At 40.3% G+C, this 25,866-nt stretch overlaps 4 protein-coding genes and 1 long non-coding RNA gene across 15 annotated transcripts; 2 read left to right on the forward strand and 3 right to left on the reverse strand.

Moving 5' to 3' along the window:
* Window positions 1-30: 30 nt before the first annotated feature.
* On the reverse strand, window positions 31-5,225 carry Hip1 (Huntingtin interacting protein 1). The gene is made up of 18 exons (XM_076812905.1): window positions 5,090-5,225; window positions 4,886-4,949; window positions 4,435-4,792; window positions 4,299-4,360; window positions 3,380-3,654; window positions 3,106-3,302; window positions 2,851-2,989; window positions 2,687-2,774; window positions 2,518-2,606; window positions 2,238-2,441; window positions 1,961-2,141; window positions 1,591-1,878; window positions 1,270-1,511; window positions 1,046-1,198; window positions 879-979; window positions 588-817; window positions 328-491; window positions 31-253 (listed from the first exon to the last, which is right to left on the reverse strand). Exons 1-17 carry the CDS (start codon window positions 5,129-5,131, stop codon window positions 331-333), a joined length of 2,874 nt encoding a protein of 957 aa, XP_076669020.1. The 5' UTR covers window positions 5,132-5,225; the 3' UTR covers window positions 31-253; window positions 328-330.
* Window positions 5,175-9,282, forward strand: LOC143369235 (uncharacterized). The gene is made up of 2 exons (XR_013085357.1): window positions 5,175-5,313; window positions 7,526-9,282. It is a non-coding gene; the product is annotated as an uncharacterized LOC143369235 (long non-coding RNA).
* A 385-nt stretch (window positions 9,283-9,667) lies between these two features.
* Rab2 (RAS oncogene family member Rab2) lies at window positions 9,668-12,161 on the reverse strand. The gene is made up of 4 exons (XM_076812907.1): window positions 11,987-12,161; window positions 11,194-11,333; window positions 10,682-11,038; window positions 9,668-10,595 (listed from the first exon to the last, which is right to left on the reverse strand). Exons 1-4 carry the CDS (start codon window positions 12,030-12,032, stop codon window positions 10,494-10,496), a joined length of 645 nt encoding a protein of 214 aa, XP_076669022.1. The 5' UTR covers window positions 12,033-12,161; the 3' UTR covers window positions 9,668-10,493.
* Window positions 12,162-12,732: 571 nt separating this feature from the next.
* On the forward strand, window positions 12,733-23,688 carry Abl (tyrosine-protein kinase Abl). 6 transcript variants are annotated; one of them, XM_076812900.1, is made up of 16 exons: window positions 12,733-13,263; window positions 14,051-14,201; window positions 14,367-14,476; window positions 14,565-14,863; window positions 14,965-15,106; window positions 15,193-15,323; window positions 15,458-15,720; window positions 15,924-16,095; window positions 16,182-16,437; window positions 16,552-16,674; window positions 16,813-16,948; window positions 17,126-17,253; window positions 17,645-17,856; window positions 17,934-19,006; window positions 19,085-19,597; window positions 19,668-23,688. In XM_076812900.1, the coding sequence occupies exons 1-16, from the start codon at window positions 13,137-13,139 to the stop codon at window positions 20,176-20,178; spliced, it is 4,347 nt and encodes a 1,448-aa protein (XP_076669015.1). In that variant the 5' UTR covers window positions 12,733-13,136; the 3' UTR covers window positions 20,179-23,688. The 6 variants fall into 6 exon arrangements, with proteins under 6 accessions (XP_076669015.1, XP_076669018.1, XP_076669014.1 ...); XM_076812903.1 differs by having other exon boundaries at window positions 14,096-14,201; XM_076812899.1 differs by having other exon boundaries at window positions 12,736-13,263; window positions 14,048-14,201.
* Nxt1 (NTF2-related export protein 1) lies at window positions 23,607-25,362 on the reverse strand. Of its 6 annotated transcripts, none has more exons than XM_076812912.1 (5): window positions 25,197-25,362; window positions 24,560-24,617; window positions 24,400-24,486; window positions 24,087-24,231; window positions 23,607-23,907 (listed from the first exon to the last, which is right to left on the reverse strand). In XM_076812912.1, the coding sequence occupies exons 2-5, from the start codon at window positions 24,566-24,568 to the stop codon at window positions 23,732-23,734; spliced, it is 417 nt and encodes a 138-aa protein (XP_076669027.1). In that variant the 5' UTR covers window positions 24,569-24,617; window positions 25,197-25,362; the 3' UTR covers window positions 23,607-23,731. The 6 variants fall into 6 exon arrangements, with proteins under 6 accessions (XP_076669027.1, XP_076669029.1, XP_076669025.1 ...); XM_076812914.1 differs by having other exon boundaries at window positions 24,560-24,620; XM_076812910.1 differs by lacking the exon at window positions 25,197-25,362 and adding an exon at window positions 24,940-25,112.
* Between the last annotated feature and the right edge of the window lie 504 nt (window positions 25,363-25,866).

Raw genomic sequence — 25,866 nt, forward strand, 5'->3', positions numbered from 1 at the left:
ACTTTTTTCGTTAGATATTTTCAATTATCATTAAAAATGAATAAAATTGTATTTATTAAACATTAAACATGCAAATATTACAATAATTCGTTTTTGGACAATCCAGATAGATCTTCTTCTGCTTTGGAATATATTATTTTATAATGGAATTTAATCGTTCACTTTCCTCTCGTGAACATTTCGTTCAATACTGCTTGATGCTTGTGTGAAATTCGGACGTTGGCCCGAATTCCGCATATACGCTACTCAAGATCTGCAAATAAAAGTCAAGTTTGAATTATTTTTATAAGCCAAAGCATGTATCAATTACTAGCATCCAATACGTACTGATCATTTTCTTTCGACTTCGAGCTGATAATGATAGCGGCGTAAAGCAGCTAAGCGTAATCTTTCAGTCTCCAAAGCCTGCCCCAACTCCAGTACACGAACTTGGGCCTCCATTTCTAATCGTTTAGCTTGATGTAGGCTCAGCCCAGAAACATCTAAATCGTCTGAAAAGCATCACAAATCCTCGTCACTTATTATACCTCCCTTTTGAATCAATTTTCCGTTTCGCTGGAACGAAATCCTAGTAGCAGCTCAATTACCATTTTCTTCAACGAGTTGACTGCAATTTTTCGCTGTTGCAACAACGCTTCCCGTTGCTTGCGTTACATCCCTCGAAGCCTCGGATAGTGCAGCCAAGTTACTGCTATTTCTATTCCCTTTCACTCTGCTCGCGACTACCAATTGCGCTGTAGACGCGGCGATTCCTTGTGACGTCACCACTAGTTGCTCAAATTTCCCGTTTCCGGAAACAACTTTATCCGCAGCTTCTCTGTGTACGCGCAAGCAAATGTGTAGATCGACGATAGATCGCAGCAAATCGTTTTACTTACAATAAAAGATTAGCGCCCATTGCAACCGCCTTCGCCGCTGATATAAGTCCTTCGGACCATTGATGATTGCGTTTATAAAATTCAGTTGCAGAGGCTGTACCCTAAAATCGATAAGAAATTTCATTGCCAATTCATAAATAGTGGTAAAAAACAAACATGCAATTCACCTTTCCTTGTTCTACGATCTCTGCTTGCAATAATCGCGACTTTTTAACCAGTTTCCTTATGCACTTCATCAATTCCGTACACGAGTCTAGGATTTTTCCATTCACTTCTAACTTTAATCCTGAATCCGCTGCGCGAGATTTCTCCAGCATGTCCTGATTAAATATCGTGAAATGTGTTATGCGGGCATGCATCGGTCGCTACGTTAAAAATGCAGCGCAATTACCTGTATTCTATTAGCAGCTTCTTCTATCGCTTTATCCATACTGAAAAGTTCCTTCTCTACCAAATTTCCGATAATTTCAACATTGCCTTGAGCGTTGGACAATGTGGCAGCAAGTTCGCAAATCTTCTTAAATTGTTGTTTCACTTCGTTGATCTGGCCCACGGTCAGCGGTGATTTTTCTTTCATATAGCCAAACATTGTTAAAGACAGTAGCCCCAACTGTTTGCACTCGTCGGTCAATTCTGCAGCACGATAAAAGTTCAAGTTACACGAGCGATGCTTTCAAAATCTTTTATACCTTTTCAGACTTCCGCAACTTACTATCTCCCAATGAAATATCGATGGACGTATTCGACGTAGATTTCGCATGGATTAAATAGAGACCCAGCACGTACGCGACGTGTATTGCACTTTTAATCAGCGTTTTTCCTTTCGTTGTGTCGCATACATAACCAGTGTACGCCGAGTCTAAACTATCCAACGATTTCAAAGACGATTCTTCCAGTCTTTCGAGGTACTGAGGTGTGCAAGTTAGATCGGACATTGCTGGATTATCGATAGCGCCCAATGAGTATTTGATGATATCTTCCGCTTCGGATATACAATTTACTGGAACGAAAGTTTTCGAATTTACATCGGACAGGCATACGTGCACCACTTTCCGCTTACCAGGCCAATTAAAAACACTTACACAACAATTCGCACAACATAGTGTCGGCATGCACGTTCATTTCGTTACGGCATCGTTCGGCTTCAACTTCCAGCTTTTCGATCTTTAAATCTAATTCCTCTTTTTGTGCTAATAAATCATGCAGATCGCCTTCTAAAGCCGTTTTTTCAGAAGTTATAAAATCATTTTTTGCAATCAAAGCCTAAAATATTACAGGTTTACCGGAAGAAATAAAAACAAAATATAAACGTAAAGTTTAAAAAAAAAGAGACAAAAGAGAAAGAGGAGGAATATTAACCAAGTTCTCAGACTTTGCAGCGCTAAGCTGCTGCTTCAGATCGTCCAGATCCTGTTGCGCTTCGACAGATTTTCGCGCTTCTTGCTCGGTTATAGCCTGGCCTTGTATCAGCTCGTCAAGCCGACGCTCCGCCTCGATGGTTCGACGTTCCGATTGCACTTGCGACATTTTTAACACACCAAGCTGCTTGTCCACCTCAGCTTTCTATTTTACACATCAAGTATCAAAAACCCTTTGTCACACACACGAAAGCATAAGAGTCAGACTGAACACCTCTTACCTTTCTAATTAAACTGATATGTTCTTCCCTCAGCTTTGCATATATATCTTTCAATTTCTGAAACTTCTCCTCCAAAACTTTATACTTTTCTAAAAACAGAAAGAAATAAGCATCCCGCGCGTACTTCGCCATAATTCGCATAATGCGGATGAAGCTGTCGCTCGCTCACCCTCGGTTTCGTGAACTTTCACCATCATGTCTGCTTTCTGCTTCACAGAGTCCTGGTTGATCTGCTTCTCCTGGCCGATTTCGTTGCACTGCGACATCAAGGCGTACATTTACAATCGCTCCTCCAAAATCCAGCCAACCAACGCCCGATTAAAACGTCCCTACCTTAGCAAGCAATCCGGACTCGAGCTGCGTCACGCGGGTCTGAAGCTCCCCGACGATCCGCTGATGATCGGTGAGCAGGCGATGCAGCTCCATCCTCTGACGACTATTTTCCTGCTGTAAATGATCGATAAGACTTTCTCTAAAATACAAATGATCGCATCGATTAATAATCTCCTATCACAGACGGGTAACCCAATAATCATTTTAGAAGAGAAAGCGATCGCAGCCTCGTGGGCCATTTAGTCCCGTGTTTACCTTTCCGCTATCCCATCGGGGGAAATAGAGCCGTTTCTGGTGGAGTCTGGCTGATCACCAGGCAGAGAGCTCGTGTCGGACGTGTCGATGAGGCTGTCGACGACCGTCTCGGTGTCCAGCGCCTCCTCCGGCGGAAGAACCACCCTCGGCGTGACGTAGGTCCGTAGCTCGGATTGTATCAAGAAATTGGGTGGATTCTAGGACGGAACGTGACGCGCGTTAGAGAGAATCGCTTGAGCATGATCGATACCTGTGTCGCGGCAATAGAACGCACCTCGGGTAACGCGGGTATCGTTATCAGATGCTTGAAATATTGCCTCTGTTTCACGGTGTTGTAAAACCTCTTCAGCTCCTGGAACTGTTTCGAGAATCTGTCCCGATGGCCGGCCAGCGTGTCCGCCGGCAGGGCGCCGTGGAGTTTGAACAGAATTTTCACGCAGTAATCGTACAGCTGCGACGCGTCTAGGACGCACGGGATCAACGGGGCCAGTCGACACTGGCCGCTGACGGTCATTGAATTCGACGGTGTGTTCTTCAATGAAGTGGTAACTGAAACCATCGACACGGCTTAACGCACCTGTACGCCCACACCGCAAGATGTTTCGAGGCTGTTGGTGTAGAGCTGTGAGCTTAGATATATAATAGGACTCGTAACCTGACATGCTTCATTCTTTGAGAAACACGAGTAATCAAGTTTGCGTTCGTGGTTCTCAAAGACCCCGTGCATACCAGGTATTAGCGTCGACGAAACTCGAAACGATCAGGCAAGTTCTATGTGGTTCGCACGATCGTTCTAATCGCATCGGTTACTGGCATATCACAAATTATCGTAATCTTTCCAAGAGCCTGTACAAAGTTCCATTCGGAACCACGGATTCGTTGATAATAGACCACGAAAACAGGCATTACAGTCGTGCAAATCGTTTCGTTCGTTTATTCGCATTACGCAGATCTCGCATTAACCGGTTCACCGTGGCTCGGCTAGGTCGGGACAATCAAGACTCTACGAGATTAATCGCGTCGAACTGAGATTGCTTGCCGCGCTGATTTTATCTCCGCCAGCTTCGATCGACACTCGTGTACCGAGATCATACGAGTAACATAGACCGGTGGTCGGATTTCGTCGACAGAGCAGAATAAATGGGGGATACAGAATTGACCTCTCCCCCGTGATGAATATACTCCGCACCTACCTGCACGCTGTAGATTCAAAATGTCGTCCATATAGTCAAACATCTCGACCGACATTTGGAAACTAAAACGAAAAAGAGATTGGACGCGTCTCCCACGCGTGAAACGTGTGTAAGGTGCATAAAATCGAAGCCTTACTAAACGTTGATGTCGTTTTCACCGATAGCCTCCAGCTCCTCGGCTGTCACTTGGAGATTCCCCGGTAGCCGTGGATTTCGCTTGTGGAAATCTAACTTGGTGATCAACAGTCTTATGTACAACTGAATCAACTGGCCGTAGCCCTCTCGAAGGTGCTGCCATAGCTTCCCAATGTCCTCCAACTTCCCTCGGTAGCGCTGAGAATCGGGGATCACTTTCGGGTGGCCCTCTCGCAGTATTTTGTGCAGAACGTGGCAGAACTTCCACGCGACGATTTGATTCTCTTGCAGCGGCTGTCTGAGCATGTACATCCAGAAGATCATCCCGCTCTTCTCCTGGTACGTACCTATAATCGCGCCTGTATCTCTGTAAGGAAGCATATGTCGCAGCTAACAGGGTGGGGCTCGTTGACGGCCTTGGAGGAATCTAATGGCACCGTCGAAAAGGATACTTCGCACATGCTTCTCTTTCACGGGCGTCTCCGCGGGATTCACGGCTTTCCCGATGCTGACACTCTAAAAATCAGAAGCGACTTTAATTCATCATTTTTCACCGCTGCGCCGCGATAAACGCTAGAAAGTGTTGCATAGCTCCTTGGAAAGCGTCCGCCGGTTCTGATGCGAGAAAAATTCGCGTTTGCGATGCGTTCATTTACCAACTGGTGGAGTTGCTTATCGGTGAGTGGAACGACACTCATGGTGATAGAGGCGTACGGTGGCGGGCAGCAGGAATCAGAGCTGGTACGAATAAGAATCCTGATGGTCAGTCCGTATGGGAAATCATCGTCTGCCAATCCGTCGATCGTTTCGGGGCACTTTAAATCAGCGCAGCCGACATCCCAGCGTTATTCCCCATCGCCTGCGAAGTGGTAATCAACTGGTAAAACCATTTGCGCGTGGTACAATGTGAAATAAAAGGCGCACGGCCCCGCATAACACACTTTATTATAACAATCGGAAACTTGGAAATAGGATACTCCATTCATATCAGCCGGGAAAGAGAATCCTCGGACGCTCTGCCGCTGGACGATTACAAACAACGGAACAAATAAATAGCTGCTGTTCGCGTTGCTGCTTTTTGCGAACTACACCGCGGCTCCGCGTTTCGGAAATCCTTTGCGTTGAATTCGCAAGGTGTTACAAGTTATTGTAAAATGCGTAATGGCAAGCTACCCGGAGTATTTTAATTGATATTGAATTTTTAAGAGTAGTATACCGTAGCAATTACGATCGAAACGTTGAGAATTATTAAAATTTTGTTCTGCGCAACTTTCGAATTTCTCAGTTTATATTCTACCGATTTTTTTTTTTTTTTAAATCATTCAATGCGGTGCGTATTCCAAGTGTTTAATCTCGGAAGTCGAAACGATGGGTCTTTTATGTTCATTAACCCCCCGACGCGGTGTCACCGTACCGACACGGTTAACGATGCCCGTGCCAGAAAGAGTGCCGCTAGACGCTTTACGTTCATTCAGAAACTACTATTCCTTCGGCTGCATTCGTGGGCATTGCGATGAATAGGCGCGCGTATGTAGTTCGTTGTACCCACGAGTCAAAGACCTTGTGTATCGAGCTCGTGTAATGAAAACAGATAACGACCGAAATAAATAGATGTAACGTCGACGATGCAACGATGACATCAGAGTGCCGCTTATTACAGGTCTGATGCAGATACAAACACTTGACATCTTGTTTGGAAACAGGTATCAATAACAAGAGGCAGCATCGCGTTTCAGGGGAGATGGCGATAATTTATCTTGAGCCACGAGACGTTAATTGCTGCCATGTTATATGGATCTCTTGCAATCGTTATCGAATTCTGAATCAGACGCCCTTTTTCGCGACTCTATTCGGCCTTTATGTACATTAGCAATTTATTCGGAGCGTTGATCATTAATTCATTGGTTTTCTAACGAGCAGGATGCCTCAAAACTTCCAATTTCTTTTTCTGCAACGTTCGCGTATTTGTGAACGCGGACTTTCTCGCGCTATATTTGGACTCGTTCCATCCGAATTGTCTGATAAATGCGATATACGGGGCACAGGCGCGGCCGGAGTCGTGCAATTTAAATCCCGACCTTGACCATGAGGACAGAATAGTTCTGCAAAGGTCCTAAGGTTTTTTTACAAGATTACGATCAAATGAATTGAAATGCTATTATCATAGCGAAGGATCACTACTCCGAGAAGTAGTATCTGTGAAAATTTTATTTCACGAAAAAGACGCGAGTGTGGGATATGAAAGAGTCCTGAATCAGACCATTCCAGGTACAAATCCTTGAATAGTGACTAACACATTTTTTACCTATTTCTCATCATAAGAACCTACATTCTTTACGTAATATGTAATATCGTTAAAGAACAGCGACAGTGTTTAAAATAATTACCGACGCGTATTTTATACAACACTTTCGTTCGTTTATTTCAATTGTCTACAGAAATAATATAAATACATATTATACAGTTGAAAGTCTGACAATTCTTATATCGCAAGGAATTATATTAAAACGGTGATTCGTTACTCCAATTCTACTTATCGCCAAAATAAACATCACTGTACTATGGTACAGGCGATAAAAATACATACACGCGTGTAAGCACGTAAAAAGAACAAGGAGGTTTCCTGTTAGCTGATGTCAGATCGTTCCCAGAACTCCGTATGCAACACGATATTCCGAATAATGTTTAGCTGTTAAAATAATTGACGCGCACGCGAATCCTCCAGCGAGATCTAGGTCTAGGGATTCATAGATTTGTTAAATAAAACGGCGCTGTCAACGATTTACCGTTTCTAATATGTCCAATACCATAATAAACACATATCCTAACCTACAAATGGCATCGAAACGGTATATGAGAGGAAACGGGGTCAAGGACCGCATTTTCATCGCACACGTTCAGTTTTAGTTATTCGGGACGTTTGCGCCCTTTAAAATCAAGATCCACCTGTGTCAATGGTTTTATTCGAGGTGGCAGCGTATAACCTTACGCTGATTTAAAAAGGTGTCTAGGCGATAAAGCAGTCATTTGGCGAGTGTGGCGTATAGATAATGATTGATATTCGCATTACATACCTGGGATTCTTCCAACAGCCAACGGATCAAATGCACGCCGCTTCTGCTCCGTTAGAAAACGTATAATTACGTTAAACCCATTCCTCCGTCAACGCACGAATTGTTTCAGAAGATTACGTAGCATAGATCCGGCTATCGTAAGCGAGAACTTTATAAATCCGCACCTGACAATGGGTGTTCCTTTTCAAATATTAACGCACATCCAGCCGCGGGAAGTGCGGCAAACCGACGGATCAATCGTTTAAGCGGATTGCATTTAATTAAAGATTAAGTATTAGAACCGTGTATCGATAGACGACGGCACGAATACGACCACGATACGATATCAGATATGACGGGCGAACGTTAAAGGCGGCGATAAGGGGGCCGTACAACGATAGATAGCGTTGTCAATAAACAGCTCGAATTCGTATCGAATACGAAAAGCGAATAAATACGTGCTTCCGTCAAGGCGCGTGCGACGGAATACTGTGGATCGCTTGGAACAGAGCAATAGGAGTGTAGCGTGCATTCAGGTATCAAGCCGCTATTTCGAGCGCTCGGTACAGTGGCGTAGCAGACTCGTGAAACTTGCTGGCGCGTAAACTCGCGTTTAAACGTACACCAAGTTTTACAGTCTCTGCTCACAGTTCTATCCGCTCAGTTTCGTCGTTTCTCTTATCACATCCACTTTCTCCGTTCGCTAATGCCATTATCAGTCAGTTATTCACGCTTTAGTTATCACCTTCCGGTGGGACACTTTTCATTCTCTCTTCACTCTATTCAGCTGTGTCAAGATAAAGCAATACGTTTTCACTAAGCTCGTAGCGACTAACTTCAAAATCCCTAGCAAATTGGACGCGATTTTTTAAATATCCTATAAATCAGTGTCTAAGATTTGATAAATCACAGCAGCCATCGAATCCGTTCTGTAAATCTTACCGTCACACGGAACGCGAGTATCGTTTTTAGAGGAATTCTACGAATGGATCTCTGCATTTATATATTTCATATAAGTTTTTGAGGAACTTATAACGGACTTCAAATTCAATTACATTCTCGTCACACTTTAAATATATTTTCATGTTTTATTTTATATACTTCTAAAATAGATACATACAGTTTTAATTGCTGCCATTTAGCGCAGAAAGGATTATAGCAGATCTCATTATCATACATCAATATGTTAATAAAGTCACTAGAACAGGTTCGCCGGATCTTCTATAATTAAGGCGAATATTTTTACAATAACTTATACGAACATATGTATTTAAATGCGCTTTCTATCGCGCCTATTTTCGAATCGAAAGAACTTAATTTGAAATGTACAAATCGAAGCTTCGGACGCGTATTCGGAATCGTACAAAATGAATGATATGCAGATATATATTTCAATTAAAAAGATATGTCGAATGTATGTACAGATACACGGCGAATCGCACATTCATAGCGTTCGATAATTTAAGATTATAAATAATTATAGTATTCATTAAAGACAACGTACATATTTCAATCGTAACAATATAGAAGCGCAATAAATGTGATGTCAGACGGGCGTGAAAGTTAGTGCGCATCGCAGTTTATTCCTTTTCTTCTCCGTACTTACCTTGACATAACATGTTAAAATATGTTTTAACTTTCACATCCATTTGACATTAAGCTACATACACCAGTCGTTATAAGAAGCCAAAGTATATCAAGTAAAGGATTGCATTTTTTTCACTTTTCTTCGTGAAATCTTATTTAATTGCGTTTACGTGTAATCATCAGCCGATTATAATAAAATACACATAGTACATCTAGTATATCTGTCTTGTACATAAACAAAGCTTTTTGTATTCAGTAGGTCTCAAAGTGCTGAACTTACTAATAAAGGTACAAGTCTATACATATTATAATGATCTTTGGATCTAAGTGGACAGAATATAGGTAATATTAGTAGTACTCTAACTTCTTGATTGGTATTATTAGTCCTGGCTGTTATTATAAAATTTATCTCCACCGAGTACTCTGAAATTGATAAAGCGTGTTTACTTGGATATAAAACCTATCAAAATCTCACTTTGCGTTGTACGTTTTAATTAAAACACTTCTGTGGCATGTTGCACCGAAAATAACAATACCAATCACAATTAAGTAATAAAATGACAAGATTTTGGTTAGATAGGCCTCATAATAAAATTGATTTATACGTTTTATATATTCGTCATTTCATACATTGATACATACACATACATGGTGTCGCCTTAGGTAGTCAAGTGCAAATTATACCTTTGACAAATCACTTTGATCCGTACATTATCAACCATGATCCATTATTAAATTAAATCGAACTTTAAAGACCAGTGCACAATACATACAATATTCAATGTGAACAAATACAAAACATCGAATAGACGTGCCTATCCTCTCCCGCTTAATCAATGTCCAATATATGATCAACTTTCTTCTCTCATTTTTTACGTACTGTATAATCCAGCATAAAGTGATTGAAATGTAAATAAATAAAAATAATACGTAGTACTGAGTTCACAAAATAACATTTATTTATATCGAGCAGCGTATTGGAACATTTAAAATTAAAGATCTGTATATATATATATAAAAAAAAATCTCAACTATTTCATGAAAACAATGAGACGAAGTAATGTCACTATGTCGCTATAGAAAAATCGATTAATCCGTTCTAAAATCAGATATGCAAAGCGTACAACAAACGGTACATAAAACTAATAAATTTGCATCAGCAAGAATCTGTAAATTAAAACTTTATTATGTTCCATAATTTAAGCAATAAATAACAATGTACCGTATAATATTCCTATTCAGTATATGTATACGATCTTTCTTTAACTAATAAATACATCAATAGTCACTTGTTACCTCATGACGCGACACGCGCAAAAACAATAAGCAAAGTAACTGTGTTCAGAATAAAATGAGGAGGAGTAAAAAGATCAATTTAAATTGGAGAAGGATGAAGCGGTGGACAGGCAACCCCCAGCCCCTAGCAACACCCACCACCTTGCGTGTTCCCTTGCCCAGTGGTACCTGCTATCCCACCGGGACTTGTCGGCGAATGTTGTGGTCCGATCTTAATACCATTTGCCTAAATAGATTTCCAATATGCTTGTTAGTTATAACGAGAACAAGTATGAATATATTGCGTTTCTGTTACGAAAAATTCTATTTTACCTCGTTGTTTATGTCGAATACACCTTCCTGAATTTTCTCGTAGATCACTTTAGCTGTTTTGATAAATGCTTCCTCTACATTGGTCGCCGTCTTCGCACTGGTTTCCATAAAAACAAGTCCATGTTCTCTCGCGAATGCCTCGCCTTCTTCTCTCTTCACTTCCCGTCTATTGTCCAGATCACTTTTATTACCGATTAACATGATCACCATATTAGAATTCGAATGTTGTCTGGCATCTTCTAACCAAATCGTTAGGTGATTAAATGTTTCCCTACGTGTAATATCATATACTAATAAAGCTCCTGCCGCCCCGCGGTAATATGAACGTGTAATAGAGCGAAATGCTTCTTGACCTGCCTGCAAGTTCAATACAATTTCATTAGATAAGGGGAATTAGATTACAAATGTTAACGAACATATTTGACTCAGACTATCGTGCAATCTTTTGAGAGTTAAGCGAAACAGCATAACTTGGTAAAATACATAAATATACATAAAAGATCGATAATTACAGTGTCCCAAATTTGAAGCTTGATCTGTTTCCCATCGATCGTAATCATACGGGCACCAAACTCAACGCCTATTGTTAGATCATGTACTGGCTGGAATCTTTTATCCGTGAACTGAAGGAGAAGACATGATTTGCCAACCCCTAATTGAAAAAGAGGTAAACATTTTGGTGGTGATTCGTCAACAGAGATCGTTTAAGCTTTTAATAAAATTCCAAGGATAACGGACATTAGAAAAGTAGAATCAGCTTTAGGAGCATCAACATTCCAAAAAGAAGAGCCAACAAATACATGCATCTTCGGGAATAAATGTACGATTAACTTATATTTGACATTGGAGTACATTCGGTATTTGCGTATATATGGCTGTTGGGGGTATGCATCGATGTAACAGTCAACAATGATAATATCGTGATAATATTTACAAAGATCTATTATTAAATTTCCAATACTTCGAATCCGAGCAACACAGAAAATGTTCCATTGGATTCGCGACGTAAAATCTGCGACCAACGTAAATAAACTGCTACGACAATTTACAAGTTGACAGGTTTCGACGCATAAAAGGAAAATCGTGCGCGAACTAAATGAATCGTGGAAAAGCATGGAATTTTTAATGACAAATATCATTCGGGAATATGCGCATCATAGGTTCTAGAGTTACTTCGGAGCTTATGGATCAGGAATATTATCGTGCAAAGAAACGAAAACAATGGGTCCTGTCACGGTCGACGTAATGGAGAATGTAGATACCACTTTCACAACGCTCGCTCCTCGAGGAACATCGCATAATTACCTGTATCCCCGATGATGATGTATTTGAAAAGGTACGCGTACGACATTTTCGCGATCACGTAGCTCACGAGGATACTAATAAGAGCTTTGAATAATTAGAAAACAGAACTTCAATTTTTTGACTGTCTTATCTCTTCTGCTTCAGCATGACGTCACTAAATCGGTTCGGCAACGCTCGGGATTTTTCGTATTATTCGTAAATCCACTCGGGCTCCCGATATCGCGCTGCCGTCGCTGCAGTCATCGACGTATCCTGTGAGCGGTTGGCTGTGTTCCAAAACCATGGAATTTCTCGTCCCAACACAATAGATACGCTATAAGAAAAGACATTATACGACTACGACACCATGAAATTCAATAATTCCAATTCCACTTTCTAAAGAAACTTTTCTATTAATCTATTATACACGTGTCCGTATTCGCTCAAGTCTGTACCATAAAAGCGCGCGCAGCGATAGATTCAGCTTGTCACCAATAAATATTACTAAATTTTATTCCTTCCTCAGCAAAATTCTATTCTGTACAATAGTAAAAAAAAACAATAAACTCGGAGAATGAATTGAAAAACTCCAAAAAGACAGATACTCCGAAAACTCTATAAAAAAAAGATTCCTCATAGATCCATGCAATGTTTTCATATTTTCTCAACAACTGTTAATGAATTCCATGCAAACTGAATTTTATTCTCGTAATAAATTACACGACATTAGTATTTGAATTTGATTACATTCGAGGGAAATGTTAACAAAGAACATGTAGCGTAGGCGACGTTATCGGTCAACGATGTCGCTGACCAATGAAATGTTTGCCCGTGGGACCGTTTCATCCAATGGGGAGGCAGAGACGGTCCCTGGTGGTAAGTAAAAGTAGTAAACACGGCACGGTAGAAATCGAGCTATCGTCGACGTCGAAACTGTCAAACATGGCGAGAATGTCGATCTCGAGTGCTGGTCAAAAATGTGAATAGGGGGTTCGGGTTGCGGGTGAGATTCGTGAATCTCGGGTGTTCTCGTCGTCGGCGGAGGCCGGCGAGAGATGCGAACGGGAGTTAAGCTGTCAGGTTAAACTGTCGGAAGTGAATGCGCGCCGAGCGAACGGCCCCGGCGATCTTGCGGCCGGGATTAATCTAAGGGCATGCCAATTCGGGAACTATGGGTGCTCAACAAACTAAGGAGAGAATCGTTCCTGCCGGCTCTGCTGCGCGACAGACGCGCAAACAGCCAAGGAACCTCAAAGAGTCACGTCTCGTTGGCTCCAATATATTTACGGAGCACAGCGGTAATTTCCTTCTCTTATGTCCCTACTGCTCTCTCGCTTTTTATCTTCTATTTCTTTCTTACTTCCGCCCCCGTTTCCCTTCCTCTCACTCCCGTTTTCTTTCCCTCTTTTTCTCATCGGTTTCTCTTGCATTCGTATATTTTGCTCGCTCCGCGGCAGATCGCGAATTCGATCGGTTTATAACAATATCTGAGGGGCAGTCATGATAAATTACAGAGGAGAAACATTAAGCTGAATGTAATGGCTTGGTTATATAATTAATACATGTATGCTGGTATACATCTGTATATGCTTTATTAAATTAATGATTTTTCAGTTTTAATTCTAATGATGGTGATAAATTGCACCTATTCTGAAATTACTTGGCACTGTGAATTGGATAGTCATTTTTATGCATTTGCAGTTGAAGTTTATCTTGATCGAATGTTTGTTTCTATTATTATTTCCTTTGTTGGAAATATATGTTTTTCATTTTACGTACCATGGGGAGGAGATGTACTTGTACTTTATTGACAAGTTCGTTTATTGCATCCATGTGAATGCACGTAACAATAATGGGATAGATGATACGAACTGTTGCTAAGTTAGATTAATTACTCTAGTATTTCATTGGACTGCTGTAATATCAGCACAAACTTGCGTAGAAATGTGAAGCTGACAAGATATTTTGTCAGCAGAAAGTACAACTCTCCTTGATACAAAGCAGAACAATAAAACATTGACCTCATATTTATCGTGTATATGTATACTTGCTGTGTAAAACAATATTAACAATGTTTTGTAGAAGCTCTTTTACAAAGTAGACCGCTACCTCACATTCCGGCATTACCAGATGGTGATCCTCCGAGCGGCTCAGGCATTCAGCCAATTTCGCAACAAGTGAATATTCAGCAACATACTGGCGTTCCCTCTGCAGGGCTTCTGGAGGCTGCAAACAGGTTAACACTTATTATGGTTGTTGATTGTCCCACTTGCCAATTTTATTGCATCCTTTCCCATTTGTAATATTAAAAACGTATTATCATTACGTACTAATTGATTCCATTCCTTGGAAATACAGAATGGGACAAGTTGAACTCAGGATTTGAAATATTTTGTTACAGGTGGACCAGTAAAGAGAACCTATTGGCCCAGGAGGAGGACGATCCACAATTGTTTGTTGCTCTGTACGATTTCCAAGCAGGTGGAGAAAATCAGCTCAGTCTTAAAAAAGGTTACTGTTTTATTAATACTATGCCGTGCGTACCAAGTTTTTTTTTTTAAAGGGTACATGATTGTATATCGACATTTTTTAAATTCAGGAGAACAAGTTCGTATTCTGAGCTATAATAAGAGCGGAGAGTGGTGCGAGGCTCATTCGAGCACTGGTCAAGTGGGTTGGGTTCCCTCGAATTATGTTACCCCGGTAAATTCTCTAGAGAAGCATTCTTGGTATCATGGAAGAATATCTAGAAACGCTGCCGAGTATCTCCTGAGCTCCGGTATAAATGGTAGCTTCTTGGTTCGCGAGTCGGAGAGCAGCCCAGGTCAGCGCAGTATTTCTCTGAGATACGAGGGCAGAGTCTATCATTACAGGATTAATGAAGACAGCGAAGGAAAGGTGAAGTATTTTACGTACCAGTGAAGCAATAATCTATGCGATCTGCGGTGTTTAAATATATGTAGTACTAATAGATAATATATTAAAAACTATTATTTCAGATGTTTGTCACAACTGAAAGCAAGTTTAATACTTTGGCGGAACTAGTGCATCATCACTCGATGCTTGCTGATGGTCTAATCACACAACTACTTTATCCTGCACCAAAGCACAACAAACCCACTGTATTCCCACTTAGTCCAGGTATGTGAAAAACGATGAGGATACTACTGTCGTAGTTACATGATTTGCTGAAATTATGTTTTGTGTTCATTGGTATACTGTTGCAGAACCAGACGAATGGGAAATCAATAGAACGGATATAGTCATGAGGCATAAATTAGGAGGGGGGCAATATGGGGATGTCTATGAAGCTGTGTGGAAGAGGTACAACATGACGGTCGCCGTGAAAACATTAAAGGTCAGCTGTTGCTTTTGTTGCTGTTGTTATTATTATTATAAAATACTTTAAATAATAAAGTATCTTATCGTTTTATACGAAGAGATGCTTCTAACTTTCCAATTCTCAGGAAGAATCTGTGTAATCTTTTCTAGGAGGACACAATGGCTTTAAAAGACTTCTTGGAGGAGGCTGCAATCATGAAAGAGATGAAGCACAGGAATTTAGTTCAGTTATTAGGCGTATGCACCCGTGAGCCACCTTTCTACATTATTACAGAGTTCATGAGCAAGGGGAATCTACTAGACTATCTGCGCAACGAGAGCAAGCATCAAATCAACGCTGTCGTTTTGATGCACATGGCCACACAGATCGCTAGTGGAATGAGCTATCTAGAAAGTAGGAACTTCATCCACAGGTATGATTTTCGAATATCTTGCGATAAACACAATTGTGCTCCTTTTTTGCACAAGTCCCTTTACGCGGTGCTACGAAAACGGAAATGATTTTTCCCTTCATACCATTTCCATTCTCGTAAATATAATTTCTATTCGTCTCCGTGTTCATCGCCTCCTCCTCTTAAGAAACGAGCTCGCGTTAACGTCGCGACTTTCGAAACAGAGATCTAGCGGCCCGAAACTGCCTAGTGGGTGAAAATCATCTGGTGAAGGTTGCTGACTTCGGTTTGGCCCGGTTGATGAGAGACGACACCTACACGGCTCACGCTGGAGCCAAGTTCCCTATAAAATGGACTGCTCCGGAGGGATTAGCTTACAATAAATTCTCTACGAAGGTAACGCATAACATGTAGCACCCTTTCTTATTTCTTTTCGTTAAATTCCTTTCTATTCGCTCAGTCACTTTACTTTCTGTTTACAGTCGGACGTATGGGCATTTGGAATCTTACTGTGGGAAATAGCAACCTACGGGATGTCTCCGTACCCGGGCGTCGATTTGACGGATGTCTATCACATGTTGGAGAAAGGCTATAGAATGGAGTGCCCTCCGGGATGTCCACCAAAAGTGTACGAACTGATGCGACAATGCTGGCAGTGGGCTGCCTCTGACCGGCCTACGTTCAAGGAGATTCACCACTCTCTTGAAAATATGTTCCAGGAATCCAGTATTACCGAAGGTAAAGTGATCTTTCAATTTCGATGCAAGTTCTCGTTGCTTTTGATTAAATTATCACGTGCCTTTGAGTGACGTACAGATTATTTTCTTTATCTTTGTCTGAAATCTGTTACAGAAGTCGAAAAACAGCTGCAAGGTGGAGGGGAAATCCCTTTACTCTCGTACAAAAAGTCTCAAACTGGTAGTACTGGAAATATCCACGGGCTTGTTCTTGTCTCCGAGCCATTACCTTCTTCAGGTACACATGTAGGGAATTTGTAGGATATTATTTTTTTTGTATATAATTATTTGTCGATTATCATATCACATGCTAGCCCTCCTTTCAATTAATTCGATCTCTGACAATGAAAGTAACACTTTGATTACTTTGCCATAGATACTACCAGCTCTGTAACAAAATTGAGCACGTTCACAGGTGGTTTGTCGAGTAAGAACAATAGTAGCATCGTGCAAATGAGGCGCTCCACGAATAAGAAGGGGAAACAAGCTCCAGCGCCTCCAAAGAGGACAAGGTATGACTCCCCTTATCTTCGGTGCGATGAAGCCTCGATCATTACATCTATTCAAGTCCCTTAGTAAGTCAGTGTTGTATCTTTATACATTTTTCCTATGATCGAGGTTTCGATTGATCAGAGCACCGACTAATGTTGATGATATGGTGATACGATAACATAACGATTGGGTAACAGCCTGCTGTCGTCGTGCAGTTCGTTCCGCGACTCTGCGTACCAAGAGCAGGATACACAAAATACCGAAATGAACACCATGACTCTCGACGATGCCACGGATCTAAATGGTATTGATAAGATTCTCGAAGGTATCTCCAATCTACTTTAATCGAGCGTACTGATACGTGCACGTACTGCTTCAGTTTCCTACCGTAAGCTCTGTATCCAGATTGTTTTGCTCGATTGATTTGCATCTGAATATTTCTCCTTATAAAATTGCTCTGCCAATTATAAAGATCATAAGGACGAATTGATTTTACTATTCTCTGCCTCTTGTCTTCTTACTAATTTATGTTGATTAAATCGATAAGTGTATTCACGAAAGTTAAGAACGGAACACGGAAGATCACTTTTGATTTTCAAGAGGTATTGTTTGTATTTCGTTATTCGAGCTTACGGAGCTTGTTCGCTCTCAGCGAAAGGACTCTAAGCAGAAAGAGAATATGTACCGGTACGGTTTGTTGTTAAATGGGAACTCAGGTATTGCGCGAGATCTCGCGACGATGGCTCAACGAACGATTGCTGCAGGAGGCTGCGAAATCGAGGAAGACGGAGAGGGTTCTCAGGGTACGGCAGAACCGAACTTCATCCCCCCACCGTCAACGTCTCCGGAACCCATAACTGGACTAGCCTGTCCTCAAAAACAGATCAAACCAAGACCTTACCCGTCGAAAGAACCATTGCCGCAAAAGGTACTTCTCTAAAACAAACTTCAAACAAATGTTCTTCGAGCTCTATACGACATGCCACGAAATTCCACTGTTTCCAGCTGGTACAAGTTGGTGCATTAGAGGTGCAGAACGTGAAAAGAGCCATTAATCGTTATGGCACGCTACCAAAAGGTGCTAGGATCGGCGCGTACCTCGAGTCTCTTCGTCAAAGTGGCATGCCATCGAATCAAGATTCTACGTCGGTGACATCTGCCATGACGCCCAGCCCAATGGATCAGCATGAAGCTTCTCTGGATGGTTCACAGCACAGATCGCTCTCTCCTCGTCAAAGTAACTTGCGAAACCAGCCCCAAATGACCCGCAGCAATTCTTCAAGTGGCGTTGTCAATACTTATCAGCCCCCGAATTCTCCCCGTGGCCGAGTAGTTGCCGTCAGAAAGAGCAACCAGTCCGACGGTGTAGGGCTAAGAACTTTTCGAGTTTCGAGTAATTCGAACTTTCGCACTGCGAGCCCCTCGAGATCCGTTCAACCGTCTTTAGCCGATTTGGAATTTCCTCCGCCGCCCGCAGATCTGCCCCCGCCTCCGGACGAAACTTTCCCCAGCCAGGAGCAGGCTGATCTCCCACCTCCTATTTCTTGCGCAGAGCTTAGCCAAATGAGAAATTCTCCTCTTTCTATGAGAAAAGCGAAGAGCACGGATTGGCGCACGAAAGAGGAGGAGATCGAGCAACAGGAGGACAGAAACGACGTTAGTAACGCGGAACCTTCTGTTAAAGAAGCCAGCTCGAGATTTGGAGTAAATCTGAGACGCAGAGAAATTCAAGACAGCATTTGTAGGAACTCTGAAAGCAAAAGAACTGGCTTCAAGGCCAGAATAGAAACAATCGAGCCGGCAGCACCGCCAGAGGAGGCGCCACCCCCTCCCCCGCCGCCTCCTCCGCCGATTTCTACGTGTTCGCCCCCGGATAGCTTCGACCGTAAACCTGGCATGAAGGAAATGTTGGAACTCAAGCTGATTAATGAGATTAAACAGGGTTCGGAGACGAAGCACGGCGGGACTACGAAGAAGAACGGAGGAGTCACCAGTAGTACTCCATCCGCACCTCTCGATCCAGCGTCGCAGCTGCTTTCCGAACTCTGTGCCAGCTTTAATATGGATTCTGGACAAAGGTAGTTGAAGCTCAAAAGTTTGTTTCTGTTAGAATCTATTCTAGTTTTTGACGTGTTACATTTTTCTGCCCGCACTAGACACACCCAAAATGAATACGCCGTGTCAACGTTAAAAAGCAACGAAGTAGCTCAAGATCAACAGCCGCAGCAACAAATTCATAATGCTCACAAGGACTCGTCGATGCCCTCTCCAGTGACAGAGTCCATCCTCTCCAGCGGAAACGTCGGGTTTAAGTTGAAGAGGGTGGACAAGCGGAATAATCCGCAGAAGGAAGAGGCGACCGACGGTCAAATAATCGATTTCAAGGCCAGACTGCGAAAAGTGGAGAACGCGGATAAGGAGAAGCCCCCGGAGGAAAGAAGTAATGTTGCCGAGCAGTCGTCTGAATCGGAAGAGCAACAGGACGACAAGCGTAGAAGTACCGGCAGTATCAGTAGCTTGAAAAAACTTTGGGAGAACAAGGAATCTTGCGACAGTCAGCCGCACAGCCCGAAGCTCAGTGTTCGTGGAAGCGGTGGTAAGCAAGAGGCCCTCGATCAAACCGAGGACTCGCCAGAGGATCACAGTGGAGCCTCGACCCGTAGCCAGAGGTACGCAATATTAAATTAACGTCACTATGATAATATTCCAACTTTTTCATAAATCCGTATTCACTCATAGCTCTGGTAGCAAAAACGACGTTAGACTGTGGCCTCCGCCTGAGCCGGAGAAACCCGCCGTTCCAGCGAAACCGCTGAAACCTCTTTGTTCATCAACGAAACACTTTTGCTCCTCGATCTATGCAACACCGAATTGCACCAAGTCTCAGCATACCGAGGATGATCTAAGTAAGCAAAGCACAGATTCGAGGACCGCGAAGCAGGCCGTGTTGGAGCTTTCAACGTTGATCGAGAGCAGCGTCTTGAATCTGAAAAGTAACTCGACGATAATAATGAGCAGCTGGCTCCAGCTCTCTGACAAGGTAGGACTCTTGCACGGGATGTGTGCGAACCTTGCGGACAGCGGCATCGCGCCACACGCGCGCTTTCAATTCCGCGAACTTCTCGCAAGGTTAGAGCTTCAGGCACGGCAACTACGTGCGGCAGGCACTCGTAATGTCACAGAGAATACAAGACTTCTCACTGACCTCCAGAACACGATAAAAGATGTCGTGAACGCAGTGCAAAGATAAACCAGGGAGATTGGCATCGTCTTCACCCTTGTTCTCGTCCTCGTTTTCGTCTGGCACAGTTAGCAATGCACGTGCTCCCCCCACACACGGTTGGAAATATTTTTGGACTTGTTTAAAGACCTCTCGTTTTCTTCCTTTTTGTGCTGTGTATTAAACACCCTCCATGTTTTTTGTCTCATCTTCTTTTCTTTTTGAGATTAGTTTGAAATAGTTCCCTCCTGTCGGACTTTTTAAAAGTTCTTTTGTAACGCTTCCCCTGGTGATGACTCTTGTTTGGAGTCGGAATTTCGCTCTTGGAACGGGCACAAGAAGCCGAGAATGCTTAAGAACAAGGCCTCTAGCCGAACACGGCCTCAATTAATATCGGTTTGATGGAAAAGTAATAAGAAAAAGATCTAGAAATACAAGACTAAATTAACGAAGAATGTATTCTGTTTTCCATCGATACATTTCTCACTGTAGACTGCGATTAGCCATTTCCGTTCGAGTTTACAGATATTGTTATAGTAAAAAAAAAAGAAGTGTTATTCTTTTAACGCGAAGGAAGAGCACATATTTTTTATCGATTGTGTTTTGCAAAATGAATGGTAATTTTGAAGAGTAACGCGAGTCTAGGAGTACGACGAGTAAAATAAGGATCAAACGTACTGGTTCCTTAATTTTTTTTAAAAAATAGTAAAATAGTTTTAAACTCATAGAAAAAAAGGACGAGTAATCGCAGTTCATCAAAAAGTAAAAAAAGTAAGATATACATATATACATATGAATGCAACAAGAAAATACTTTTTGTATCCTGAACACTTGGCTTTTCAAATGAAATATTACTTTTACGTCGATCCAATATTTAGCCTGCATAAATGAAGCTCTACGCGAATTATACACTCGTCCGCTATACGATAAATGTGGTGATTATAGTTGTCGAGTAAAAACGTCTCGGTGTTCTTTCATCGAACTTTCTTGCGCCGTGCTTCGTAATATCGTACGCAGAGTCTTAGGCTAGATTATACATCGTAAGTGCGAAACTTTTAAGCGAGTAAGGCATTTTAATGCGCGAGAGGATGTAACAATTTTTGTATTTGTATAGAGTAAGTCGAATAACAGGTATGCTTAACAGTACAGTGAAACCTCGATCATGCAAGTTAATCAGAAAGACACCGCTATAGTTGGTCGACTTTTCGATTACTCAAACACGCTTTTTAATTATTTCTTTCTCATCGAGTATATTTCATTCCCTATCGCTTTTACATTGTACTCCAAAAATAATGTATAGGGTAAACCAACCAGTAATTGACCGCATACCAGTGAATGACCATTAGGCAAAGAAATGTCAATTATAAATTTAAACATTATTATATGTTTATAAATGGAGTGTAGTTGCACTTTTAATATCCTATATTTTTAGTTATGCGTATTAAGCGAACATTAATAAGTATAATTCTTATTAAAAGTATGCGGTCATTTACTGGGCTTCTACACTTTTGCATTTTATAACTTTTTTTTTAAATTACGATAAGAATAAGTAATTATTTTTATAGAAATTTCAAGAAAAATAAATTTAAATGCAATTTCAACAGTTGTTTTGTTGTTATACATAAATATATTCAAGTATTAATCTCAAAGGTCCATAGATTCAACAATTCGGTCATTCACTGGTTGGTTTACCCTACATTGAGCGCGCAATTGTTCAATGCGCGCAAGAGATTTCATCGGTGTCCTTTGTCCTGGCACTTTTTATATTTTCCCCATGACGCGGTAACTATACTAAGCATGCGTGATTTTGAATTCTGCTTCGGCACATTGGAAATTATCAGAGTTCGAAAGTTAATACTCGTCGGTTTAGAATAAGAATGATTATAATAGTATGGGACTTGAATAATCGAAAACTCGATCAGACGTTGGGATAATCAAAAATCGAATTTATTATACGATCGAACAACGTCGAAGTTCTGCTGTACATTCATGTAAATCGGCGGATGTAATTAATTAAATTCACAAGCGTTTTGTTTTATCTACGCGATCACGCAGACGTTCTTCCAGAAAGCGCTGATAGAAAAGGGGACTCCGGATACTTCTTGAAGAACTTGGAAAAGAAGGGGACAAAAACTTGCTCATTTTATATAGACTTTAAATTTTATCCTTCTTTTATACTGTAATTGCATTTTAATGCAAATTGAAGTAACCGAATTCGAGTTGTGTTTAGCATTTTAAAGACGAACAGTTCGTTTTTTAACTTAGTTTTTAATTCATTAAACTTCGACTGAATGTAACGATATAACAGCATTCCTATTGACACAAAAAATATTTGAACATACTAAACTTAGTTAAATATATGTACTTAATATTAAGATCAGCCTGCATTTAAAACTACTAGCTAAGAACTCTAGTTATGCACTTATTTAATAGTCTTCCGCGGAGGGTCTCCGGAGTCTTAAAGGTTCTTTTTTTCATTCAGCCACGTAAAAGTAAGAAATACGCAACGAGAATGAGAACGCAACTCGATTTGCCAGTCAAACCAATTTTCCTCGTAACACTGCCTACGTTATGGCTACTAGAATGCATCGATCGACAACGCAACTTACGCGAACCAGAATTTCTCTCATTTCGGTCCAGTAACTCAATTTTTTTTGCATCGTTTGTACCTGTGATACACCGATCGACTTATCTTTTATCTTCAAAGAGAACAAAAAGAGAAAGAGAGGGAGAGAGAGGGAAAGAAAGGCATGAGCGATCGTACGAACGAATCTTAGCGAGACAAAGAGTCCTAAGTGTATGCATCTTTTTACTGGAATTTTAATCGATACTCTTGTTTGGTAAGTCGAAGTATTCAGCGAAGTATTACCTGTAAATACGTAATCGTTTTCAAGAAGTCACATGTAACATCGTAGATTAAAATTCGTACGTAACACTCTAGGAGATCATAGGCTAATTTTTTTTAAAACTATTTCCGATTCTTATCGAATCAAGGATCATGTATTACAAAGACTGTGTTTTATCTATTATAGGCAGATAGCTGGTTTGTGTTAAAAAAAGATATGTCATATTTAATTATAAAATTTTATTCGATTAATCATTTTAGATCTTAATAATATTTATAAGCATAAAGTAGAATACAGTTAACATGAACGAGAAACGTTACGTGTGATTTCTTAAAAATTCAAGTGCTTATAGGCAATATTTATAGGATTTATTAAGAAATACGGCAAACTATAGATAGATGTTTCATTAAAAAAAAAAAAGGTGTGCACTTAGAACTTCTCAGAATCTTATTAATCATTGGATGTTTAAGTTGATGAGCCATCAAAGGATATGAATCGATGTTTTATACGATATGTATCATAGTAACGTTTATGTCTAAGTATTTATATCTATATTTATTTTTAGTTCTTTCTCGTGTAAAGTTATTCCTAAATGATCGACCAACGTACTGATTCACTAATATGAAAATTTTAATATCGCTTTATACATTGATATAAGACCGACGATAGAAATAAAAAGGAATATTGAATCAAAGAGTTCTTTGAACACTTTGAAAATTAAATTCTTATTTTATATTCTAATTCACATTCTCTAGTATTTCTTGTATTCTAAAACAGTCGCTTACAATCTTCCATTTATCTCCCATCGCTGTGATTAGGAAGCTTTGGTTGAATTGCTTCGATGTTTTATCATCATATTTAACTTGCCCTCCGACTTTCACAAGGAATGTCAATTGATTCGCCACCTCCGGACCTATTAACGTGCATAAGATTACAAAATTTTGTCCGACACGCAATATAGATCAGTGTACATATACATATAGTTTTCTAAATTAGAAAACATTTCCTTCGGAGTAACACGAATATTATGCTAATATAATCGCGATGTACAAGTTCGAAAATCATTACAAACAATCGTAAGAAATTCGTTACCCGTTATTGGTTGAGCATCCAAAGTGAAAACAGAATGATCGGAAAGGGGCAGGTCTGTCCAGAATTTTTGTATATTATCTTTGCCTTCGATACCATTTCCGTTCCAAATTAAAGTTGCAGTATCCAGGTATAATCTTGACATGAGCTAAAAATAAATTTATATTATTTATCATTCTTAATCGCTTCGTTCTATTCATGATTCGATTAGACTTTTATTTGCTTGTCTATATACTAACGAATAATATATCTTCTATGTACATAATTATTAGTTTACTTATTTAGAATAATTTCGAGTACAATTCAAATCACTCACATATCTGCGTTTGTCCAAAGTCTCGTAATAAAGCTTTGTAAATTCTTCAGCCGTTCTGCAGGCTTGATCGATCTTTGCCTTCAAATCCTGTGGAACAGTGAATAATGATTACGGCGAAAAATTCGATTCCTGCTAGAAACTATAATAGTCTTTAAAATACCTGTTCCATTTTTTATATCTGTCCATTAAACCAGTTGTAAAGACACTCGATCTTTTCTCTGCTTCCGAGTTATATGAAACATAAACATAACCTGTAATTCTATAAAGTGAAGAAAATTTTTCCGATGGCAATAAAAGAAATAGTAATGATTATTGACAAATTTCTTCTTAGACTTAATAATTTATGTATTTCAAATTGTCACAAATTAATTGAATAAAATACACAAATTCTTTCTTTAGTCTATCGACAATAGAGCAGTAACATGCATTTTTCACTACTTAAAAGGTAACGCCTGTTGTTATTAATTTACGATGTCTAATCAATAAGATATCTCCAAATTACTAATTCTTTGGCTGACACAGAGAAATCGAAATACATACCGTCTTCAGCTTGGCAGGTAAGATATCATTCATTTATGTTAGCACGCGCCTTTATACATTCGCTGCCAAAGGGGCAAGTACTGTTCGCAACAATGACATGCTATCTAATTATATGCTTAAGTTTCGAAATTTTATAATTAATCGAGCGTAATTTCAAATTCTAAAGACGTTTAGTGTGCAAATCATTATATGAACGGTATATTTTGTTATGCAGTTACATTAAGCAGATCTAACAGTTGCTTTATTCATTTACCTACATTTCAAGGATTTATGTCTTTTTCATAGATATTGCAAAGTTCGCGAAGAATATTATTAATTTATTCTTTTCAAAAGAGTATTAAAAATTAAAAACTTGTTCAATTATGATCACAAAACCTGTAAGCACCTAGCGGCAAAGTTACGAACTAAAGTATCCCACACGTTCTGATCAGAAAATTCGTTCATGTTATCAGGACCACAGGAACGCGGGGAGGTGCTTCGATACAGGCGGTGTGTGAGAGAGATAGAGGATATGTGCGACAAGGATAGCAATGTACCGCCATTAGAAGGACAGTACACAATCATAGGAAATTAACGACAATCTCACTTTCTGCAGAACAATTCATGCACTTTTGCAGCTACAGACCCCTGGCTACTTGCCAAACCAATATTTGTAATCTACTTGGTTGCAGTTAATTAGTTGTTAATGCTTCTTCAGCACAGTCGCAACACGTCTGCTTTTAGTTAACGATGTCTTTAGTTACAATTAGGTTTTTCAATAAACTATGGGTTTCTGGAGGATAATTTATATTATATAATAGACCCTTGATTACTTTCCTATAGAACATTTACAATTATTTTCTTTCAATAGGCTAATTTTCTTTGTCCGTAGTATCAATATTCATAGCACGTGTATGGTAATTTATTAGATTTGATTCGAATACATAA

This window comes from Andrena cerasifolii, chromosome 5, assembly GCF_050908995.1.
Source record: "Andrena cerasifolii isolate SP2316 chromosome 5, iyAndCera1_principal, whole genome shotgun sequence".
NCBI classification, from domain to species: domain Eukaryota; kingdom Metazoa; phylum Arthropoda; class Insecta; order Hymenoptera; family Andrenidae; genus Andrena; species Andrena cerasifolii.

Excerpts from the sequence above, each read along its gene's own strand:
- Hip1 (XM_076812905.1), bottom strand. The coding sequence starts at position 5,131 with ATGAGTGTCGTTCCACTCACCGATAAGCAACTCCACCAGTTG. Across the intron at positions 2,442-2,517 it reads ATATCAGTTTAATTAGAAAG|AAAGCTGAGGTGGACAAGCA; the intron begins GTAAGAGGTGTT and ends TGTGTAAAATAG. Across the intron at positions 1,879-1,960 it reads TATGTTGTGCGAATTGTTGT|TAAATTGTATATCCGAAGCG; the intron begins GTAAGTGTTTTT and ends CTTTCGTTCCAG.
- Rab2 (XM_076812907.1), bottom strand. The coding sequence starts at position 12,032 with ATGTCGTACGCGTACCTTTTCAAATACATCATCATCGGGGATACAG. Across the intron at positions 11,039-11,193 it reads AGCTTCAAATTTGGGACACT|GCAGGTCAAGAAGCATTTCG; the intron begins GTAATTATCGAT and ends TTGAACTTGCAG. Across the intron at positions 10,596-10,681 it reads TATTCGACATAAACAACGAG|GCAAATGGTATTAAGATCGG; the intron begins GTAAAATAGAAT and ends AAATCTATTTAG.
- Abl (XM_076812899.1), top strand. The coding sequence starts at position 13,137 with ATGGGTGCTCAACAAACTAAGGAGAGAATCGTTCCTGCCGGCTCTGCT. Across the intron at positions 15,324-15,457 it reads TCGCCGTGAAAACATTAAAG|GAGGACACAATGGCTTTAAA; the intron begins GTCAGCTGTTGC and ends AATCTTTTCTAG. Across the intron at positions 17,857-17,933 it reads AAGAACCATTGCCGCAAAAG|CTGGTACAAGTTGGTGCATT; the intron begins GTACTTCTCTAA and ends CACTGTTTCCAG.
- Nxt1 (XM_076812912.1), bottom strand. Across the intron at positions 24,232-24,399 it reads CTTTGGACAAACGCAGATAT|CTCATGTCAAGATTATACCT; the intron begins GTGAGTGATTTG and ends ATTTATTTTTAG. Across the intron at positions 23,908-24,086 it reads GGATGCTCAACCAATAACGG|GTCCGGAGGTGGCGAATCAA; the intron begins GTAACGAATTTC and ends GCACGTTAATAG.